Here is a 20738-nt window from a genome sequence, read left to right as displayed (position 1 = left end):
GATTTGCACTGAGTATTGGGTAAAGAAAAAACTTCTTCCCGTCACACATACCACTTAGTTGTTTATTTATGATTCTAGCTAAGTTAAATCATATCCATCATGGGAGAAAACTAACATCAACATCTTATTACCCCTATTATAATTATAATAATATGGAGAGCATCAATAGTCCTATATCGGTTATGAGTCAAGAGGACCTCACGTTCATAAGGAAAAAAAAATTCTTCCCACGTGAAGCACCTTTTAAAGAGCAAAATCGTGAAGTCTATGGGCCAAAGCGAACAATATCTCACGTGATGGATCGAATCCTTGTCCGCAACAATAACGCATCAAAGAAGGAATCGAGGTCTGTTTTGATTTTTGGGATTGTGATTCTAATAATATAGAGCATACCAATAGTCTCGAAAAAATTTTTTTCACATGAGATATCTTTTAAAAGATAAAATCGTGAGGTCCATAATTATCGAACTACCACGTAAGTCAGAAAACAATGCATAAATTCCACAAACTATTAATCATTCAATGTATTATGTATGTAAAGTGTACGAATAATTTGGAGGATTTTTTTTTTTTTTTTGGCAGGTGCGGGGGGTAAAAAATAATTCGGGGACTTTTAAAATATCTTTGTTGCGGAGTAAGTTACAAATAAGCCAAAAAGAATGCGTAAATCTCAGAAACCATCAACTCGCTGTGCGGTCGGTGCAGGGCACCGTCGAGCCCCACGAGAGAAACCAAAAGCCTCCTGGAAGGAAAGAAACAAAAGAAGAGAGAAGTTGAGCGATGAAGGAGGCATCAGCGGAGGGAGAGAGCTGCGAAGCGAGCCGCAGCAGCATGCTGGGCCGCAGCCTCAGCGAGATGACGGGGAAGGCGCCGTCCACCTTCTCCCATGCTCCTTCCCTGCGACAATCCTCGTCCGAAGATAAGAAGGAAGCCGCACCCTCGCTGCCCGCCCGAAACGCTTCCTCCAAATACGATTTCGTCAAGGTGAAACCCTCGCTCCACTCCTCCCCCGAACCCAAAAGAGCATTTCTTTGGTGCTCTTTCTTGGATTCTTGATCTTGATGTAGGGCTTGTTGCTATTTGCTGGTTGATCCTTTCTTTCTGTTTGGAATCGCGGCGATCGTGTATACATCTTTCTGTTGAGTTCTTGATACGGGTTTTGTTTGGTTTTCTCATCAACTCTTGCACTTTGCTTGGAATTTGGGCGATTAGGTGAAAGTATGGCTTGGTGACAATGCGGATCATTACTATGTTCTGTCCAGATTCCTTCTCAGCAGGATGTTAACTGTAACGAAGGTTATTGCTCTTTTATCAATTGTTTTGTTCTCTTATTTTTATGTAAACTTATGCCTGCTTGTTCTGTAGATATGTTTTTCTTGCTGGTAACCTAACTCTATAGTTATTAGATTGACACTTGCTCTTTGTTGAGATTCTTTAGCAAAAAAAAAAAAAATCTCCATACAGTATTTTGATTTTTTTATGAATTGACTATCTTTATAGGTCAAACTTTTAAGAGAATTTTGTGTCGTTTAAATTGGTTAAATATTTTAAGACTGCGGGAAGCTTCAGTCCATGTATTCGAATGTCTGTTACCATGTGGCATCAATCTAATTGAATTTGGGGTATGTACTTGGGTTCAACTAGGTGTTTCTCTGTGTTGCAAACTGGATCTGGTTCCGACATCTATGTGTTGGTTGATGTGTTTTTGATGCTTCATGTGAACTTCTTGTTGCTATTTAATTATTGGATATGACAATTTAGGCACCACATCATCCATCAAATGTTGCTAACATTCTGGAGACATGTATTCCCACCAGATGCTATTCTGCTAAGTTCATTAAGTTCAAGTTTTAATCATATTTATTGGGTGTGATCTTCCACATTTTTATTGCTTTATATGACCTGCCCTTGGCATAGTTTAGTTATGTTCCATATTCTGAGGGTGTAATCCCTTCATTTAGTTTTCTCTAACTTAATGCGTCCATGCTTTTTACAAGAAGAGAATGTATGTTAGAATCACAAAAAGGAAAAGACAGATATCAAGACCTATTCTAACTTTTTAAGTTATCGAGTGATCCTATGTTCAAGGGACACTGAACTTTCAAAAATAAAATATCCAAACTCGTCTTGTGTAAACTTGAAATTGGAGGGTTTGGGAGGAACTCTGCATTTTCTAATGGTGAACATAGTCTTGAGAGGGTTTCTATTGTCTTTGGGTGGTTTGCATATGTCCTAGATGGCACTGACTTGTATTATCCCATGTAAAAATGGTACATTGTTGGACCAGCCACACTATTCAATGCTGTATGATGTAGGCAGACACACAATACATCCCCAATAGCAAACATGTATATCTCATGTCATTCTGTCATATGGTGTATGACTTAAAATATGTATATTAATCATTTATTCTGATCAACAATATGACATAGTGTTATTTATATTTTCTTTCACTGTTTCCTTTTCAAAATTATTATGCAATATACAAAAATATCGCAAATGTCTTGCAAACAAATTTTTGGGTTGGATAGATGAGTAGTAGATTAGGCTACACGATTTTATGGTTGTAGTTGAAGATGGAGCTTATAAGATACCAAAGGAAATGTTAAATTAAAGAATATCTACATAATACATGTCCACACTCATGTGTGCATGTGGGTGATGTGTGTCTGTGTTGTGTATGTTTGTGTGCATTCATGTGAATCTTGGATTCATCACATTGTTTACAATGCTTGTGTGCATGCATGCTTGTGATACCACCATCTACAAGGAAAATAAGCCATATTTGGACCCAGCAGAGGCAAAGGCAAGGTATCACATTCGAAAAAAATGGAAAAACCAACTCTATTGATATCTGTGGTAAAAGTATGATTACATTCAGTTGTGTTAGCGATGAGAATCCAACGTGGTCATCTTTGCCCTTCATAGCAGTACAACTTGGTTGCATGTTCAAGGGAAAGATCCATGCTTGGACAAGATAGCATGAATAACATTGCCTTTTGGAGTGCAAGTTAGCTTACGAAATAAAACTAACATGTTCTTGGTCCCTTAGCTTGAGGTGGATTTTGAGTCTTGGACCTTTGTATCCTTTAGTTTATTGGAGTCATTTTGAACCCATGATATGATAGCTTTGATTATGTCACAATTCTAATCTATTTGTCATATAACTTCTCTAGAATAACTTGCATGTAGGGTCACCTCGATATAGAGGATGAAGGAATTTAAGTTCTTTCTGAAGGCAAAATAAGTCAATTTTTCTCATTTTCCTTTTGTAGATTATGGGATAGTTTTTTCTAGCATGTACAAGTATTATGCATGTTAATAGTGCAGTATTCCAATTTGGGGTTAAAATAAAATGGGGAGATTGCCTAGTGCTTTGAACTTTGACCTTTATTCACTATGGCCATGATGCTTGCTCTCTGATGTGATATTAATATTTGATATGATAGTTATTTGTTCTGCAATTTAAAGGATGTTTGTTATGTCTGTACATTGCTGGGTACATGGAGACTTTTTGTTATCTGAAAAAGCTTCCTTTTTGTTGCTTCATGAGAATGAGCTTCATTGAGACCTCACGGAACAAAATCATTATCTTCTTACTTTTTCTGAAATCTCTCTTTGTGAAGCTCATGATAATGAGCTAGCTATATCATTATAGCCTGATAACAGAGTTTAGTAATTTATTTCTGGACTTCTTTTTTCCAGATTCCTAATCATGTTGCTATCAAGATTGCTCTTGAACTCAAGAAGCTGCTTGTAGACAATAGCCTTCTTGATGTGTACGTTATGCACAACCATCTTTTTAATCAATAATCAATGAACTTTGATAACTGATCTGCACTGCATCAATTTTCGCCCTTGAAGATTTTGGGAAAATGTTCTCAGTTGTTTCATTGATATTTGGATGGAAGCATCACATGCCTGTACTTTTTAGAGATCTCATGTATTTTCAAATCTCAGAATGTAGAATTTGACAAAAAAGGCTGTATGTTATAATTCTTTGTTTACATGGCAAGATGTATGTGCATTTGGGTGTGAGGTTGTGCTTGAACATCTTGTTCTCCTACTGTTCAATAATGCATCCTAGAAGTATGTTTTGAATGAAATATATGCAACAAGTATTTGTGTTCTTTATGTATGCCTATATGCATTTGTTTTTTTTTTTTTTCCTGTTCTAGACTTTTGCTAAAGCATTTTGTAATTTCAAAAGCTCATGTTTAATCTTTAAGCATCATATAGGATACATAAAACCATCCAATGTCATGCATATTCTCTTAAGTTTTCTTGTTGATGGTTAAGTTTAACATGAACTAGATACCCTGTGACAAAACAAATATTAAGAAAATATAGTACTATCAAGGAAAATATATTATAGAAGAGCATATTGTGATTTTAAAAAAGAATCAAGTGTATTAATAAATATAACAGGATCTTAACCATTAGGCAACTTAACATTCATGATACAAAACCATGGAGCTTGTGAGCAAAAATTAAAAAAAGGCTTGACTTTGATACTGCATATCAATATAAAACAAGGATAACTCAATTAAGCCTTAATCCCAAACTAGTTGGGTTCGGATATCAAAATGAAACAAGTACAAAAGCAAATTTCCTAATAAGAGCAAAGCCTCCCAAATTTGTAATTTGAAGCTTCATAAATTGGGTTTCTTATATATCTCACACTACACTAATACCCATGTGCATATATAAACACACACACACAGGTTCACTAGATATTAGCATTTAATATAATGGTAAATCAGCGTGATACTAATATCATCATTCTTAATGGTTATAGATACTCAATTTCAAATATAGGATTCTAGAGTGATTTTTGTTGGTGGAGATCTTGTTATGTATGAGACGGTCAACTTTTATTTTCATGATTGACATGGTCTTGTAAGATAAATAAAAGACTCAAAACAGCATACCATAGCATTTGTATATTACAGATGCTCAGATAGTCATAGCATATCTTGGACATGACTGGACATGAACACTGCTGCTGCACGGAGATAGATGATGATAGCTTGCCTGGAACAGAGTCAATGTATTTTGTTACTGGATTCCTTGTAAGATTATTAATCATGTTCATGAGTTGCACTTGAATCTGTAAATCTGCTTATTGACTACATCCTTCTTGACAAGAATTATTACTTAATTTTTGTTCTGGAATTTACTGATATATCTTTCCTTATTTCAAACTTTTTTTTGCAGTTCACAATCTGATTTAGAAGCTAATTTATTCAAGGTATTTCCTTTCAACAATTAATCTTTGTTTGACTTTTGAAGTTTCAGCAAATGAAGGAACTTGGTCCATCACGCTATATAACATTTTTTACGAACGAGTTTCTCACATTTTAGATTGCCACCATTGCAGAAATTTTTAGTTGTTTTATTATATTTTTAGGTGAAAAATGCAATGCCCTATCATGAACCACAACTATCTATACTATAGAATGCCGACCGGGCCGAACTGTCTGATACACTTTATATCCTACCATATTGGTCTTGTACCATACCGACGCTTGGTATGTTGTCTCGTATCGTATTGAATTATATACCAATATTGTAATAGGATGATATCAATATGGGATCTAAAATTGAGACGGCGAATCTTGATCCATAAGATGAACCAACAATTTCTTAGAAATAGCTTTTGCTCTGTGTATTATCTAAATCATCTTTCCCGGGACCCATTTATTTCTTAATAGTGCAGAGCAGTTCATATTCTTGTTTTCTGATATATGTTTGTTTATTCAAGTTCCGTGGAATCGGAACCGAAATCGAGATTTGTGCCAGCCGGCTGGCAGTACGAGTTGGTATGGATCTGTATCGAACCGGACCGGTGTGAACCAATACAGAAGAGAAGACGGGAATGGAGAGGAGGAAAAGAGAGAGGGGAGGGAGAGGGAGAAGGTGGCCGGAGGAGACGTTGGTGGTGGTCATAGGCAGGTTGCAAGCGTGCTCGGAGGGTTGCCAAGGCCTCTGCTTCCTCCCAAATCTTGGCTGAGAGAGAGAGGGGGGAGGAAAAGAAAAAGAGGGAGGGGAAGCTAGTGGATAGGTAGTCGGAGGGTCTCCGGTTGGCCGTTGGATAGCGAAATCGCGGTCTATGGCACTGCAGGTGTGAAACAGGGGTGATCGCCCCTATTTCACAGAATTTTTTAAAAAAATTCCGACCACAGAGAAACCGGCATTGGATTTAAGTGAAGTTGGCACATCCATTGTCGGCTTAACTGTTTATCTAATTTTTTTTAAAAAATTTCTGAAATAGTTGAGCCGGCAAATCCATTGTTGGCTTCATTATTCATTGTTGTTTTTAAAAAAATATGACAAATAGAGGTGGTAGCCCTCGTTCCATGATCGCGGCTCCATCCACACATTTTCCACTGTCCGATGGCCACCTAGCGCCCTTCAATGGCCTCTTTGTCAGTTGTGCCTTTCTCCGATACTGTCGCTCTCCTCTCTCTCTATCTCTCTTGATTAAATATCCTATCGGGCAACCGAGCTGTGGAGGCCTCTGCGGCTCTTTGACGGCCTCAGCGGGCCACTGCTAGTCCTCCGGCAGCGTCGTCTCCTCTTTTTCTCCCCTTCTTTCTCTCTTCCTCTTTTTCTCTCTCCCTCATCCGGTGCTCCAATTTGGCCTGCTGAACTGTCCTGATTTACGGTCGGTATGGCTCGGAATATCCTGAACCGTCCAGTTCGGGATAGTTCGGCGAATGTGCAATTTAATCTTTAATAATGACTTTCATGAGCCTTATCCCTCAGCTTATTACAAGGGAGTTTAGAACAAATTGGTGCGATCTTGTTTTGGAAGGTTTTTCTGTTATCTATTCATAAGCCTTGTATTACTTTCAGAAGGATGTGGATCCATGTCTTATCATGATACTGAAGGTGAATTATATGGTTCATTTCTATCTGGAACAGTTCTGATCCAGATTTTAAATTGTTGTGAGGAAATCAGTTGAAATTCTTTTAATTTGCTAGAAAATGGATTTAGATTCTTACAGATATATTGTCACATTGCTCTGTGAGAAACACTAGAGTGGAAGTAAAAATTTGGGCACAACTGGATAATATCAATTTTGTGCTAAAGGAAATGATGCATCAAGAAGAAGACCTTTGACCACAGCTAACCGTTTCCTTGTACTGCATTTAAGTGTTTTTTTTTTCTTTTTTAAAATGAGTTCTAGGTAATGGAACTATTCAAATAATTTGTGGTTTCAACTGAGTTCCCATGCAGCTTATGGAGCGACGTGGTTATGGAGAGGAGTACATAAACCGCTATAAGATGATGACGAGGTAAGTAAAATGTTTGATCAGTAGATTCAGTGCAGTCAAAATTTTCTGGAGATCAGGGAAATACAATATCCCGGAGCATGCAAACTCTCGTAGAAGCTGTACTTCTACTGATTATGCTGCTAGATGCTTAATATCATGAACATCGGTTACAATTAGATTACTTGGTTTTCTTTGTTACTCATATAATACATTTGTATTTGTTCATTTGGTTTTTGTACAACATTTTCATATGCATCAACAGTTCACTCAAAGTAATTAGCCATTTCATCCTTGGGACCTGAAGGTGCTGCCCTATATACTTCATCTTAAAGGTCACTACAACCTTATCGAAAAAAGGTCAGCACGGTGTTGGATGAACATACTTTGACAACAGGTTGATTTGTAGCCCATCCCGAATTGGCTGCCAAGGATGAATCTACATGGGCAATATGGAATCCCTTATCGTTTAAGTTTATTTATTATCGTTAGCTGCTAGCATTGTTCTATGTATTTTATCTAGTCCAATTGCTTTATGCCTGACTAAATAGATCCATTTGAATATTTAAGCACAATAACTGTTGTGTAAGTTTCATGACTGCATCATAAGTTATTCAAACAAGTGTCATTGTAAGAATGCATATAATATATATCAATCTTCTATGTATTTTGATTCTTTTTCTCTGTATTTTGAGATGCAAATTTATAGTTTGAGCAATATATTTAGTTACAAAGAACCCCTACAGTGACATGTGTGTTTCCTTTGTTTTCATTTTGGTCATTGTCTTTTAGATTTCATCACCAAAGAGTACCATTGGTTATTCTCGTATGTGGAACTGCTTGTGTAGGAAAATCTACAATTGCCACACAACTGGCACAACGACTAAATTTACCAAATGTTTTGCAGGTTTGTCACTTTTTATCATGAATTTTTAACTGGATTCTTCAATTCTGATAGCATTTTGAGAACAAGTAGAATAGTGCTAGTAAAGCAGCTTATTTCTTTATCACACAGACAGACATGGTGTATGAATTACTACGCACATCAACGGAGTAAGTGATCTCACAATTTCTTTCGCCAGGTTCATTCCATGTGAAATTTTCTTAAAAAATTTATTCATGCTCCTTCTATCCTCGAATTTCTGAATAATGGACAAATGGCTGTGAATGCTTTTTTGTTTTCCTTTTTTTAACTGCAAATATCAACATCTTGCTACTATATATCAGACATAACTATGCATGGTAGATATTGGATTGAGTATATTGAATGCAGTAATTCGCTAATAAGGTGAATAGCCTAATTTATGCACTTAATAGTCTATACCCTTAAATTATAGTAGATACAATGTAATTTGAGGGTACAAACTTTAAAATTTTTAGATATCTTAAGATGGGCTAAGGAAGTTGATTAATAACCTTCTAGCTGACAGGTCCTCTTTGCCCGGCCCACTTAGCCCATGTGCTATGTGTTATTGCAGCATGGACCCTTTCTCTTTGGGGACTGACCACGAATTAGTCATGATATTTGTGATTGGACCTTTTCCTTTGTGAGGATGACAATGCTAATGAGCGTGTGAGTCCCTATGTAGGCATGTGTTTATTCCCACATTTGGTATTCGTTGGAAAGGTCTGGAGTACTTAGGCCAAGGACCCCAATCAATAATCTTCTAACTAGCCATCCTGGGTGAGGTGCTGGATCGTTGCTACATGGCTCTTGCTACCTATGTTATATTATTGACATCTATGATGTCTATATATGAACAACCATCTTTTATGCATTTTGACTACTATATTTTCATTATACAATGCTCATAACAGCTATCATGCGGCCCTGTTACCATTTCAAGATTCATCTATTGTTTGCTTTTTACAAAATGATACGATAAGGACAACTTTCTGTGACATCGATAATTTAAAAGCTATTATACTGATCTATAAAGATGTTATGACATTTATAACTTAATTTTAAGACTTAATTTCTGAATTTTTGGCCTCATCAGTCCATTACAATTGTTAGCTTGGCACTTAAGGGTTTCAGCCTTCAGATCAACATCAAGATTGGAGATAATGGAATTACTGAAATCATGCTTCCCTCTCATCCAGGCTATATGCGTATGCACACACTTATTCATATTTTGTTATCGATATACATACATACATGCAGTAGTGAGTGCATATGTGGTACACCATGGGTATACAGAGGACTTTGTGCCCAAGAAAAAATCAGTGTTGGTGGTTGAAAATTGGATATTTGAACAATTGGATATGATCTAGGAGACTTAAAATGCCTATGTAAGCAAATTATATGTTTGGAAACCCCTATGCATCAATCACCACAAGATCAACGCACTTTATAGTGCCATACAAAGTATATATTTGGGAGGACTTGATGCATAGGCAAGAGGTTTGATAACCATGAATTTTCATATGTAGGCATTCCAGATCTTCTAGATTGCAACAAATGGTTTAAATTTTTATTTTGCAGTTCAGATCATAGAAACCTCTATTTACATCCTGCGTGTATTATAAAGTCCACAAAACATACATACACACATACAGTCCACATATTAGAAAATTAGGTAACAAGTTTTCTTCTTTATGCATATATTTCCACATCATGTATTCATCATATAATAATTATTTTCCTTCTTCTTTTCAGTTTTTTTCTCCATATTTATACCACTGGATCATCTGTTGATCATACAAAGAGTGAAAATAATGCTTCTTTGTTATGGCAATTACCTTAAGATGCATGCAATTATATTAATATCCAAAACAAGAAATTAAAGATTTTTTTTTTTTAAAAAAGCAAAGCTTATACCCTGTACAATTGCATGTGGTGCTTTATCTCAAAAAATACAGCGTAATGATATTGTTACTTGTTTCAGGACCTCCTTACTGGCAGTTATAGGTCTGTAATACTGTCTATTTTAGTGGGTCTGTGAACTTTAGCCAAGCTGTTATAAACTGATGGATGACTCTAGAATCATAGAAATGCTCCAATAGGATGTATATGCCATTTTGTGTTTAAATTGTAAGAACCATATGAAGTTATGGTGCCTCCTAACCTTTTTGTGCAGTGCCCCATTAACATCCACACCAGTCTGGTCTCGAGATTTTAACTCTTCTGAAGAACTTATTACAGAATTTTGCAGGGAATGCAGGATTGTTCGTAAAGGTAGCTCAGTGATTTTTGTTTATATCTATCAATATTTTACTAGGTTAATTTGTAAATGCCTACATATGTGAAAAGTGGTTTCATGTACTTTGAATAACCCATAGCTGTTCTGTTTATAAATTTTGGTGCCTTTAATGATGATGAAAAGCTTTTTCTTTGTATGCTTTAGGATTGGCTGGTGATTTAAAGAAGGCAATGAAAGATGGCAAACCTATCATAATTGAGGTGTGGTGGTCTAACTTCTATTGTTAATTTTTAAATTTTTTGCTTCCCTGCACCTATGTTTTCTTAGGAAGGAATATGAAGGTTAAGTGCAACGTGTAAAATTTCTGGTTGCACATATGTATTACAATATTTAAGAGTAGAGGGCCCCATTGTGCTTTCTCCAGTCCTATTTTAAAATAAAGGAAAAAAGAGAAAAAAACACTATGTAAGTGTAGCCATTCTGGCCACAGGATGACATTCATGAGATTATCTTCATGTTCACTGCAATTTTAATTAGACACCTGTATGCATATTTAATTAGACACCTTAAGCTACTTATAAATTAAGAAGCATTTGTCCAAAAAGGGTTTCTAGTTGCCAGCCTTATGGCCCTTTTATATCAGCTACAAGCATTTCATATGTTTGTGTTTGTTACTACATGCACAACTTTGTAGCACAATATCATCGATACGTAACATCTATATATATTTTTTGCTGTGACATTGTCAACATGCTTATGCAATTGATTTTCATTGTTGTGTTTTTGATAATCCAGGATTCCTTTTCTACATCAAATAATGCTGTAGTTAAGTTACATGCTACCGAACAGGCTAATATATGAATCTTTTTCTTTCGAATAAGCTTATCACTAAAATAAACTAGTTTTCCTTTATTTTTTTTAATGTCATATCAATATCTTGGAATGTATTTGATTAACCAACTGATAAGCGTAAAATAAAATTATATGGATATGTGTCATCAAATTCAAAACCAAGGGAATCTCTCATCAGTCAGCCAATAAATCCTCCTTTTTCAGCTGCAAACTTTGAGGTGTACTTTAGTAGTCAGAACTTCTATGTTAATGGATGTTAGTCATGCATTGCTGCTAGGAATATTATTGGCCAGTTAGTTAGCCTTTGTAATCATAAATGGGAAATCTCATGAGTAGGTGATTTTACGTGGTTTGGAGATACAGCATTATGCTTCTGAGTTCTGATTACTTTACAAGGAAATGATAATGAATTGTTAGTATACCTCAGGTATTAATTTAATTTGCTTTTTTAAATACACCTCATTCCATGCAGGATACTCATAAGGAAACTTTATTGCCTAAATATCAAAAATCGGTTTGATAATGTCCAAAATTGGGATATTATGGTGCTTTAGGAAATTCTAGAAGTAGAGTGGAAGCATCAATACTATATATATAGTCAAACTCCTTGGAGGAGTGTGGGCTGACCGTGTGGCATTGCTATTGTATAGATACAAGCCAATCATCTACCCAAACTTCTTCATAATCTTTAAGAATGTAAAATGAGAGATTGCATCCATTTTAAAAATATCCTAGTTAGTTCATTAGGGACAAAACCCATTATCTAAAATGAACCAATAAGGATTGTCTAAATTTACACGTCAAAAATCCAGCTGCAAGTTTCAGAACATCTCAACATATCATTTTAGATTCTCTTCAAATTTACAATATAGACTTCAATATTTGCAACACTAAAGAGGACTGCACTCTCTTTTATATATTCAGTTTCTATGTATTCTCCCCTCTCATTCTCTCTCTGCCCATTATATAGTGAGAGGTGCATTAACCAAAGTTGGGTGCATCTATCATTAAGGGATGACCAAAACCTATAATCCCAATCTTTTCGTCACTGGGTGGATTAACAGGTATCCACAAATATTCTTTCCTCTTGAGCCAGTTACAAACAATGAACTTGCTAAGTTCTATTAACCCCAATCAACAGTCTTTATCTAATCACGTTGCCATTGGTTGGTACTTCAATTGAAGTTTATTATTTCTTGTGCGATATTTATCATTCATGAATTATTATTTTAGGTCTTATCTTGTTAATCCATCTCATTACCTTGACTGTGTTTTCCATCTATATTCTTGTGGCAGGGTATACATTTGGATCCAAGGATGTATTTAATGGATGAGGAGAACAGAGAGTCACTAGACATGCACAAAAAGAACCCAGAATCTGGGACTTCGAATGATATCACAACAGATATAGAACATAGTTTAGAAAATGCTTCTGGCTGTGAGAAAGGCCATTCCACAAATGTGGACCACTCTGGAAATAAGAAGGGTTGTCCTGATATGGAAGAAGCTCAGGAGGGCACATCTGCTTCTGAAACTGTGGGGACATCTTCTAAATCTCAAGGTTGTCTTATGAAGCTTCTGTGAATTTGGAGTTTATCAATGATGGTTTTCGGTCATTATCTATCTCAAATATGGAATAAGCCGGAAGATTTTTTTTCTTTTTTCTTTTTTTTTTTCAATGAGATGTTTTCATACGAGGTTAATTTGGACTATTTCTTTTTGCTAAATTTTCCCCATATCTTGCAGAACAGAAAGACCAATATCTAAATTTTTTTTCACTGTCTTTTGAAGTATTACTTTGTGACTTCCCAGGAGAGCTTGGTAAAGAATTAAACTTAGAAAGCAGTAACTCTGTGAAGAAAGAAAGATCTGCTGCTGAACCAATAATCATACCTATAGTTTTGAAGATGGTGGAGTTTGATCACAAGGTTTGACATTTTTTCTGTTTTGTGATTGAACATATATCATGGTGGTGCTTATATTTTGATGGCCGTAGCTATTGCTTGCTGGATAGTGATTTCCGCTATGGACCATTATCACACCATCCAGAGTCCTGTTTGAATCTTTTTTGCCATTTGTAGTTTATGAAAACTTAATCCTCTATCAAGGTAACAACATCAAGTGCTCTCCCACAAGTATCATCCAGTTCTTCATTTTGTTTCCTGGTCTCCTCCTCTTGTTTTTGCCAACTGCATTAGCCTGCCTTTATCAATTCTCCATCGCTTTATCCTCTGTTATTGCAGTTCCTCAGTTTAATGTACTCATTTAGTCCTTAGCTTTACTAGTTACTCCGAATTCACCTCTACAATCTTATCTTGCTGCACTCATGTAGCACGTTTGATTCCCTACTACATTTTTTCTCATCTGCTTCACCTTTTAAAAAATAAAAAATAAATAAATAAAAATATATATATATATATATATATATTATTTTTTTTTTTTTTTGCCTTTCAGGATGTGTTACCATTGGTTTGTAGATCGATCTATGATTTTTATTAGTGTGATTCAACAAAGACTTATATGTGTTTTTGAGAATTTGGGATTAGGTAGTTAAGACTGTTTAGATGTCTTTGGTTTGACATATCATGATGGAAAAATCAGTTTTTTTTTGGTCCAATGCTGTTAAAAATTTATGCTAATGTTTTATAGTTAGTGAGCAGCTATTGACTATATTTGGAATTTTGGCTCTATGTGATTGTGGATAGCAAAGGGCTTTCAACTTTTAAATACTTATGCTTCAGTTCCAACAGTAGTGTGATTCCATACTTTCAAGTATTGATACATATTTTTAGATATTCTCTTTATTCTCTGTCAGTGCAAACATATTTTGACTCTTAATGCGCCCTTTTTTTTTTTTTCCTGCAGGCATTACTGGAAGAATGGATTGCCACTAGAACATTTGGGGGTAAAAGTCTTGTGCAGGTATGTACATTACATGTTGCTGTTTCTGGTGAATGATATATGCAGTCATGTTTAGCAATGTTTTTGTCCACCAATTTTGATCCATTACAGTTTCTTGCTCCATGATGAACCATTTATGAGACATTGGTTTTGAATAAATCCATGTAAGGAACAATTTATTCCAAGGAACACATTAACGGGTGTTTGTGAACAAATGGAAAGATAGATAATTTTATTTTGCAATATCTAACCATCCTTCGTCATTAAAATTAAGACTTACAGTGTGAGCTTTGTCTAAAGAACAAGTGATGTAGTACTTACATGTAATATGTGGTTTATGTCAGTCCTCAATTGTAACATGGAGCAACCATGATATGGAAGATGGGAGGTTTCTATTGTTTCATAGTATTAGGTTATGTGGTAATATTATTTTGGTTCTTTACATATAAAAGATGCTGATGAACTTAGGTTCGAATTAGTTGGTTAATTATATATTTTTTGGTTGGTGAACTGAGTAAATCTTCCATAAGGATTCCAGGCTTATTTCCTTCTTCTCTACTTAACCTGTGATTTCAGCAGATACCTTGGCAATTCCACACTCTAGGGCCTGCGTGAGTTGCAGCCTGAGCCATGTAGTATATCCTTTGAATTATGTGGTTCATACTGGCTCAGGGACAAGGTTTGCTGTACCAGTCAGTACTGTACCCTATCAGTACTGAACCAATATGTAGTACCGTACCATACCAACACTTGTACACCTAACGTTACTGTACCATACATTATACTAACATTGTAATTGGATGGAACTGGTATGGGGTTTGGTACCGAGACGGTGAACCTTCAGGAGAGCATATTTATTATAGTAACTACAATAGATAGTTGATTAAACTTTTCTGTCTCAAGGCTTTCTTAATTGATTATTTATTATATTGTATTTCATGAAAGCAAAAAAAGCAATTAACTATATTTAAAATTTAACATACAAAGGTACCTTTTTTCCTTGTTTGTAGGATCAAAGTAAGCTTATAAGGAATCTTAAAACTATTCAGGATTATCTTTGCTCTTTTGAGCCACAGGTAAACTCATTTCTTCCATCCAATATTAGATCCTCAGAAGTGTGCTTTCATGTGCCATTATGCATATATTTTTGACTATTCCAATTATATATATTGTATATGGTTCTTGAGATGTGGAGCTTGTATCTTGAAGTGCATATTTACTTATTTATTTTATGTACTGGTAGAAAAGGTTGTTAAAGTTCTTAGGGAGTGCTCCTTGATGTCTTACAATTTATAGACTATCTGCTTTGAAAAGTACATTTTAATGGTTTATTCTATAATATAATTCTATTTTCTGCACAAAGTTGCTGGTGTTGCAGAGTTGTACAAGATTTGCATGGCCTTATCTGGATCTTGCTTTTAGAACAACCAATCTAACTGTTTGTGAATCTAAAGGGACCCTCGAATGTGTGTGTATATATATATATATGGTTAAACAGATATATGTCCACTTACCAATTGAGAAACATTATATTGTAGAAAAGCTTACACAGATTAGAATTCTGCTTGGCCATGTAAAAGTATCCAACTTTCAGATAGAGAGAGAGAGAGAAAGAGAGAGAGCAGTATCAGATTCTAGATATTAAGGCAATGGGTAACAAGCCAAGTATGTGCATAAATCAGCTTAATTTTAGAATTTCTTGGGATGTGTTTCCCTACCTCAGAAAGTTTTATATATTTATATTTGATAGTTCACAATGTGAAATTATTTCTCATGATTGCATTGTTCTTGAGTCCTGCAGCTGTTGTTTGCCTTGTTGATTATAATTTAGTGGCTATATTTTTTCCATTTTGCACGCTTTTGCTTTCCCTCCTGAGTTTGTTCAATCGAGCAATGAGTGTCTTGGTTTCGTTTATATCTATTGAATGAATTTTGATGGAATTATTTTTTAGTTTTCTCCTTTTGGTAATGTAAAATGGTAGTATGTAGCAAGTGCCAGCCTTGGGTTGAAGGTGCCTACACGACTAGCCAATCCCCTCCACTGTAGTGTACCCTCTGAACTCTTTTTGTAACATTTATGCTTTATGCTAGTGGGGTGGCCACATCTCTATCATTTTACTGGAATGCTTTTAAATTGCACCTTTAAAGGTGTTCATTTTGGGCTTCAACAGGCTATCTTCTCAAGTTAGTGGTGTCATCATCAGCCAAGGCACCTAGCTAGCAGCATTCTAGGCATTCGTAGATATCTCAAGAGAAATACTTTGTGCAATTCTGGCCCAGGGCTGTTCCTATTTGTGGATGTTGGTGGTTTACTTGCCTTCCTATACAGATACTACATGTAATTCAAAATGACAATAAAGTAGCTTATGTTATTGGAACTGTTCCTTGTTTGTTTAATATAGTAAGTCACGGCTTCAATCCTATCATATTTAGCTTAAGTCATTTTTGTCAATTTTCCATTTTATATAGAGAACTGACCCTTAAACCTATCTGAAAACCTACTTGCAGGATTTGAGACTAAATTGTATGAGTGAAAATTATATAATATGTCAGTTGTATTGATAAATTGCATTTTCTATCTTGATCTATCCCAGAAACAAAGAAACAAATGATTTGAATATTTCCTTACAATCCATGAAATGGTTAGAAAATGATAAAAATATAGAAATATCTGAATCTGGTGGTGTTTGGTCCATATGTACTTTTCGGTATGTACATCAAGATTCAGCAGTGTGAGTGGACCCAAGAAGAATCGCTTATCCTACCTCAATGGGTACATCCATTTTATGACCTATCCATCCATTAGTAAGAAGCTTTCGAACATTTAATTTTTCTGGGTTTTAGGTGTTTAAATCTTTAAGACCATGATCAACAGTATGACTTTGCAACTTATCATGTAATTGCACTGAGAGCATGCAGTGTCAAATCCTCCTAATGAATATGGTGCACAAAACAAATGATGTTGCCAAAAAGAAGGGGGAAAATGATTATGTATTTTACACACAAGGGCCTTTGTGCCTGATAGTTCTACATTTCTAGCAGAGGTTGAGTCCACACTAATGTTTAGAACTGTTACAGGTGGCATTCTTATCATGAGATCATGCTTGGTGCACTGACAATTAGGGATCAAGGGCATGAATGCATGATAGATTTTCATTTTTAGCAGGGGTTGAGCTGTGGTAATGGGTAAAATAGTTCCTTGTGGTGTTCCTATCATGGGATCACATGTACTGCACTGACATATCAGGGACTCAGAATTTTCATAGCAACCGTAATCTGTGCACTCAGATGCTCTCGTTGTGGTTTACCATGATTGAAGGCACTGGGATGCACAGCCTAAGATCTCAGCAAATGAACAGAGTTTCATACCAAAAATAGTCTGATTAAGCAAACCAGCATCACCAATTGATATAGTACTAATATCTGGAAAGTAAAGGTATCGATCATAAACAGCTTTTGCTATCATATCTTGTTGCGAGCCTATATGAGTAGAGTTTGTCATTCTTGAATATTTTATTTTGTATTGGAAATATTTTGTTCATTACTGGGTGCTCTATTTGATATCACACATTCTGTATGGTACTAAATGTTTTTTTTTTAAATCTTGTACTTGAACACATTCCAAGAGAAAATTTTAAAAATCAAAGGCAGTGGGCAAGCAGATGATTCTTTTTTTTTTTTTTCATTTATCTTTAATCTTTGAAGCAGGGATTGACGGTGGCTAATATTTCTGCAACAACATTTCCTCAGACACTGGATTGGCTCCACAACTTTCTTCTTCAGGTATTGTAGCATGTTGAAACACTATTAGTCAAAAATGATTCAAGCATATATAAGTGATTGCATATGCTATATATTCTTATGAAAAGAGCAATCGATTCGTTCTAGTTGACAAAATTAAGTCCCTCAAATCAAACAGTAGCTTGACCAAGAGGTACTAAATGTGTCAATTCATGGAACCTCAAGATCTAGGCATGTTGCAGGACAGAAAAGTCATGTGACTTTACGAACATTCTATAGGGACATAATACCTTCTTTAGGAGCTATTAGAATCAACGTGTATTACCTTAATATTATTTGTTTGATTTTCTGAAAGAGACCCCATTATATGGAACTAACCTTCCCTTGATCTCCCATGATCTCAGGGAACCACCTTTTTTAGGCGATTGTAATAATATTACAAATTTAAAAGTTAAAGTGCCTAGTTGAGTTTTTTCCCGTCTGCAGTCAATTCAATAGCTTGATATCCAAGTTTCACTGAAAATATTACTAATAAATATTGTCAGATTTTTGGTCGCTGCAATACATTCTTTTTGTTTGGGTCTACTTGACCAAATAGAGCTAAAGAAGAAAATATGTTCAAGTGGAAGGATTAGTTTTGAGTCTATGAAGCAGGGACCCCAACACATGATACAGACAGCACGACCCAATATGCTGACATGGCAAACCTGGAAAAAAATAGGATATGATACAACTAGGACAAAACTATGAATATATATTTATATTTATATATTCATCCATGTATACGTACATATACAAGTAGATATGCATTTGTATATGTTGTAAAAAAGCATCCATAAAAGATAATAGGCTATTAAAATAATCTAGAAGATACCTTACAAGATAATAACAACTTTTACAAGTTCATCATTTAGTAATCATTCGAATCTTGATCCTCACCCGTACAACATATTTAAATATCTAACATCATAGACTACAAAATTAAACATTCACTATGAAAAGGTTAATATCAAAAAATGAAGGAACATGCCTCGCCCTCATTCTTTGAGGTAACAGGGAAATACCTCGAGTGTGTCCAAGAAGTTTCTGGGGTATTTCTTTTAATCTTGAAAAATGTGATACTTTACACAAGTATCAGTATCCAATAAAAATTCGTATGGGGATGTTATGTGATTTGAAGTATTCGTGCTTCCTAGATCTGAGTCAAGGATTTAGATATATTTTTTGTGGTAACTAGGGTTCACATTTGAATATGGTGTGCAGATTTTTCTAATCAATTTAACCGTTTAATAATTTCACATCAAAGTTGTTTCATGCAATGGGAACTAATAGAAGAATAAGCTAATGATCTTTTATTAACATTTTTTTCTCTCAAATCAATAGTTGACTATTTATCATAGATCATATACTTATTTTCTTAATAATCCTTGTTGTGCATTTTAAAGGCTTTAGCTTGTTGTCCGTGGTCGTTGTCTGTCAGAAATCAAAGCCCATTGTCATTTATTTTTCTTGGGATCAAGTAGTGTGTTAGTTTCACATGGAATTCCATCCTATAGGTGCTGGTTTATTGTACTTGTACTAGTTGTCGTAATCTGGAGACTCATTTAGTGGAGACATGATGCCCATGTTCATGCCCAACTATTTTTGAATTGCCTAATGGTGTTCTGACATTGATATTCTTGCTGGTAGTTGAGCATGATATTTGTCACTGTATGCTTACTATATGACTCCGCACCTATCTTATGCTTGAATATACCATGCACATTTGCATACAGAGAAGGGTAAAAAACAACACTTTGACTAACAAAATTAGTTGAAGTTGTTAGGTCATCTCTGTATTGTTCTTATTGTGGCTGCTAGCATTGCATGACACCTTTCAGGAACTTACGTGGATTTTCCGACTCCAGTGCATTGAAAAAGGCGTTTCAGCTGCATCCTCCAAAAGTGGAAAAACACCAGCAGAGAAGAACTAGGCTAGCACTCCCGTAGATTGGGTCACAACAGGTAAAAGAATAATAATTGCCACTAAAAATTCTCTGACATCCAAGGCACAATAATTGATTGCCATTGTTACGACAAGTTCGTTTTCAAACATCCGTAGTACTAGAATGTCTTGTGCTGCACATTTGCTTGGATGCTAATTTGTTTTTAATTCTTTTTTCTCCATTTATTTCAACTGCATATTATTGCAATTTTCTGTCTACCTGAGAAATTGACTTATTTGGCATTGAATGCAATTTTTCATGGACTATCAGACAAATAGATGTTTCAGTTATCGACAAAGGCTACTTGATCCACGAAGATGACTTTTGACGTTATCCTCGAAAGTTTGCAAGTTTATTGGCAATAGTATTTTTAAAGAGCATCATTGCAAAATTTTGGCCAACAATCAATAATATGAAAATATTTAGCCTCTTGATGACTGTTACTGAATTTCTGCCTTTTCTAGATCGATGAAAGGTGCAAGGCTTTGTGGACTTCATGTTTGCCACATTCTTTTGCTACAACGAATCTGGGATCCCATCAGGAGGTGTGACGAGCATACATATTGGCACAAATTTAATCTATTTTCTTTTGCATCAATGAATGTTGGTCCATTCTCCAAGTGGTTTATAGTGGGAAGGAGCTCAACAATTGGTTATTATCATATTCAGTATGCCTCAATGATATGCAATACTTCTGTGTTATCTTTTTTTTATGTATAATTCTCATATGTTGTGCCAGATTCGATAGATCTCTTTTTTGTCTTTTTTAACCTCATGAGTATTAGGATTAGAGGATGATTGGAATGTCATGCAGATGGAATATTTGGTATCCAAACAG

The 20738-nt window shown here is 35.3% G+C and overlaps 1 protein-coding gene across 3 annotated transcripts; it reads left to right on the top strand.

Moving 5' to 3' along the window:
• Nucleotides 1-668: 668 nt before the first annotated feature.
• Nucleotides 669-20602, top strand: LOC105043647 (uncharacterized). Of its 3 annotated transcripts, none has more exons than XM_010921277.3 (16): nucleotides 669-984; nucleotides 1213-1296; nucleotides 3706-3779; nucleotides 5218-5251; nucleotides 7244-7302; nucleotides 8071-8185; nucleotides 8294-8331; nucleotides 10359-10456; nucleotides 10626-10681; nucleotides 12570-12834; nucleotides 13065-13201; nucleotides 14139-14195; nucleotides 15185-15250; nucleotides 17883-17957; nucleotides 19823-19919; nucleotides 20365-20602. In XM_010921277.3, the coding sequence occupies exons 1-15, from the start codon at nucleotides 781-783 to the stop codon at nucleotides 19886-19888; spliced, it is 1428 nt and encodes a 475-aa protein (XP_010919579.2). In that variant the 5' UTR covers nucleotides 669-780; the 3' UTR covers nucleotides 19889-19919; nucleotides 20365-20602. The 3 variants fall into 3 exon arrangements, with proteins under 3 accessions (XP_010919579.2, XP_010919576.2, XP_010919578.2); XM_010921274.4 differs by having other exon boundaries at nucleotides 19796-19919; XM_010921276.3 differs by having other exon boundaries at nucleotides 670-984; nucleotides 13086-13201; nucleotides 19796-19919.
• Nucleotides 20603-20738: the final 136 nt, after the last annotated feature.

Source organism: Elaeis guineensis, chromosome 4, assembly GCF_000442705.2.
Source record: "Elaeis guineensis isolate ETL-2024a chromosome 4, EG11, whole genome shotgun sequence".
Taxonomy (NCBI): domain Eukaryota; kingdom Viridiplantae; phylum Streptophyta; class Magnoliopsida; order Arecales; family Arecaceae; genus Elaeis; species Elaeis guineensis.
This window is presented reverse-complemented; position numbering and strand designations above follow the sequence as displayed.

Bases quoted from the DNA above. Each gene is read 5' to 3' on its own strand.
- LOC105043647 (XM_010921274.4), top strand. From the start codon at position 781: ATGAAGGAGGCATCAGCGGAGGGAGAGAGCTGCGAAGCGAGCCGCAGC. The intron at 8,186-8,293 runs GTTTGTCACTTT...TTTATCACACAG, and splicing joins ATTTACCAAATGTTTTGCAG to ACAGACATGGTGTATGAATT. The intron at 12,835-13,064 runs GTTGTCTTATGA...TGTCTTTTGAAG, and splicing joins GACATCTTCTAAATCTCAAG to TATTACTTTGTGACTTCCCA.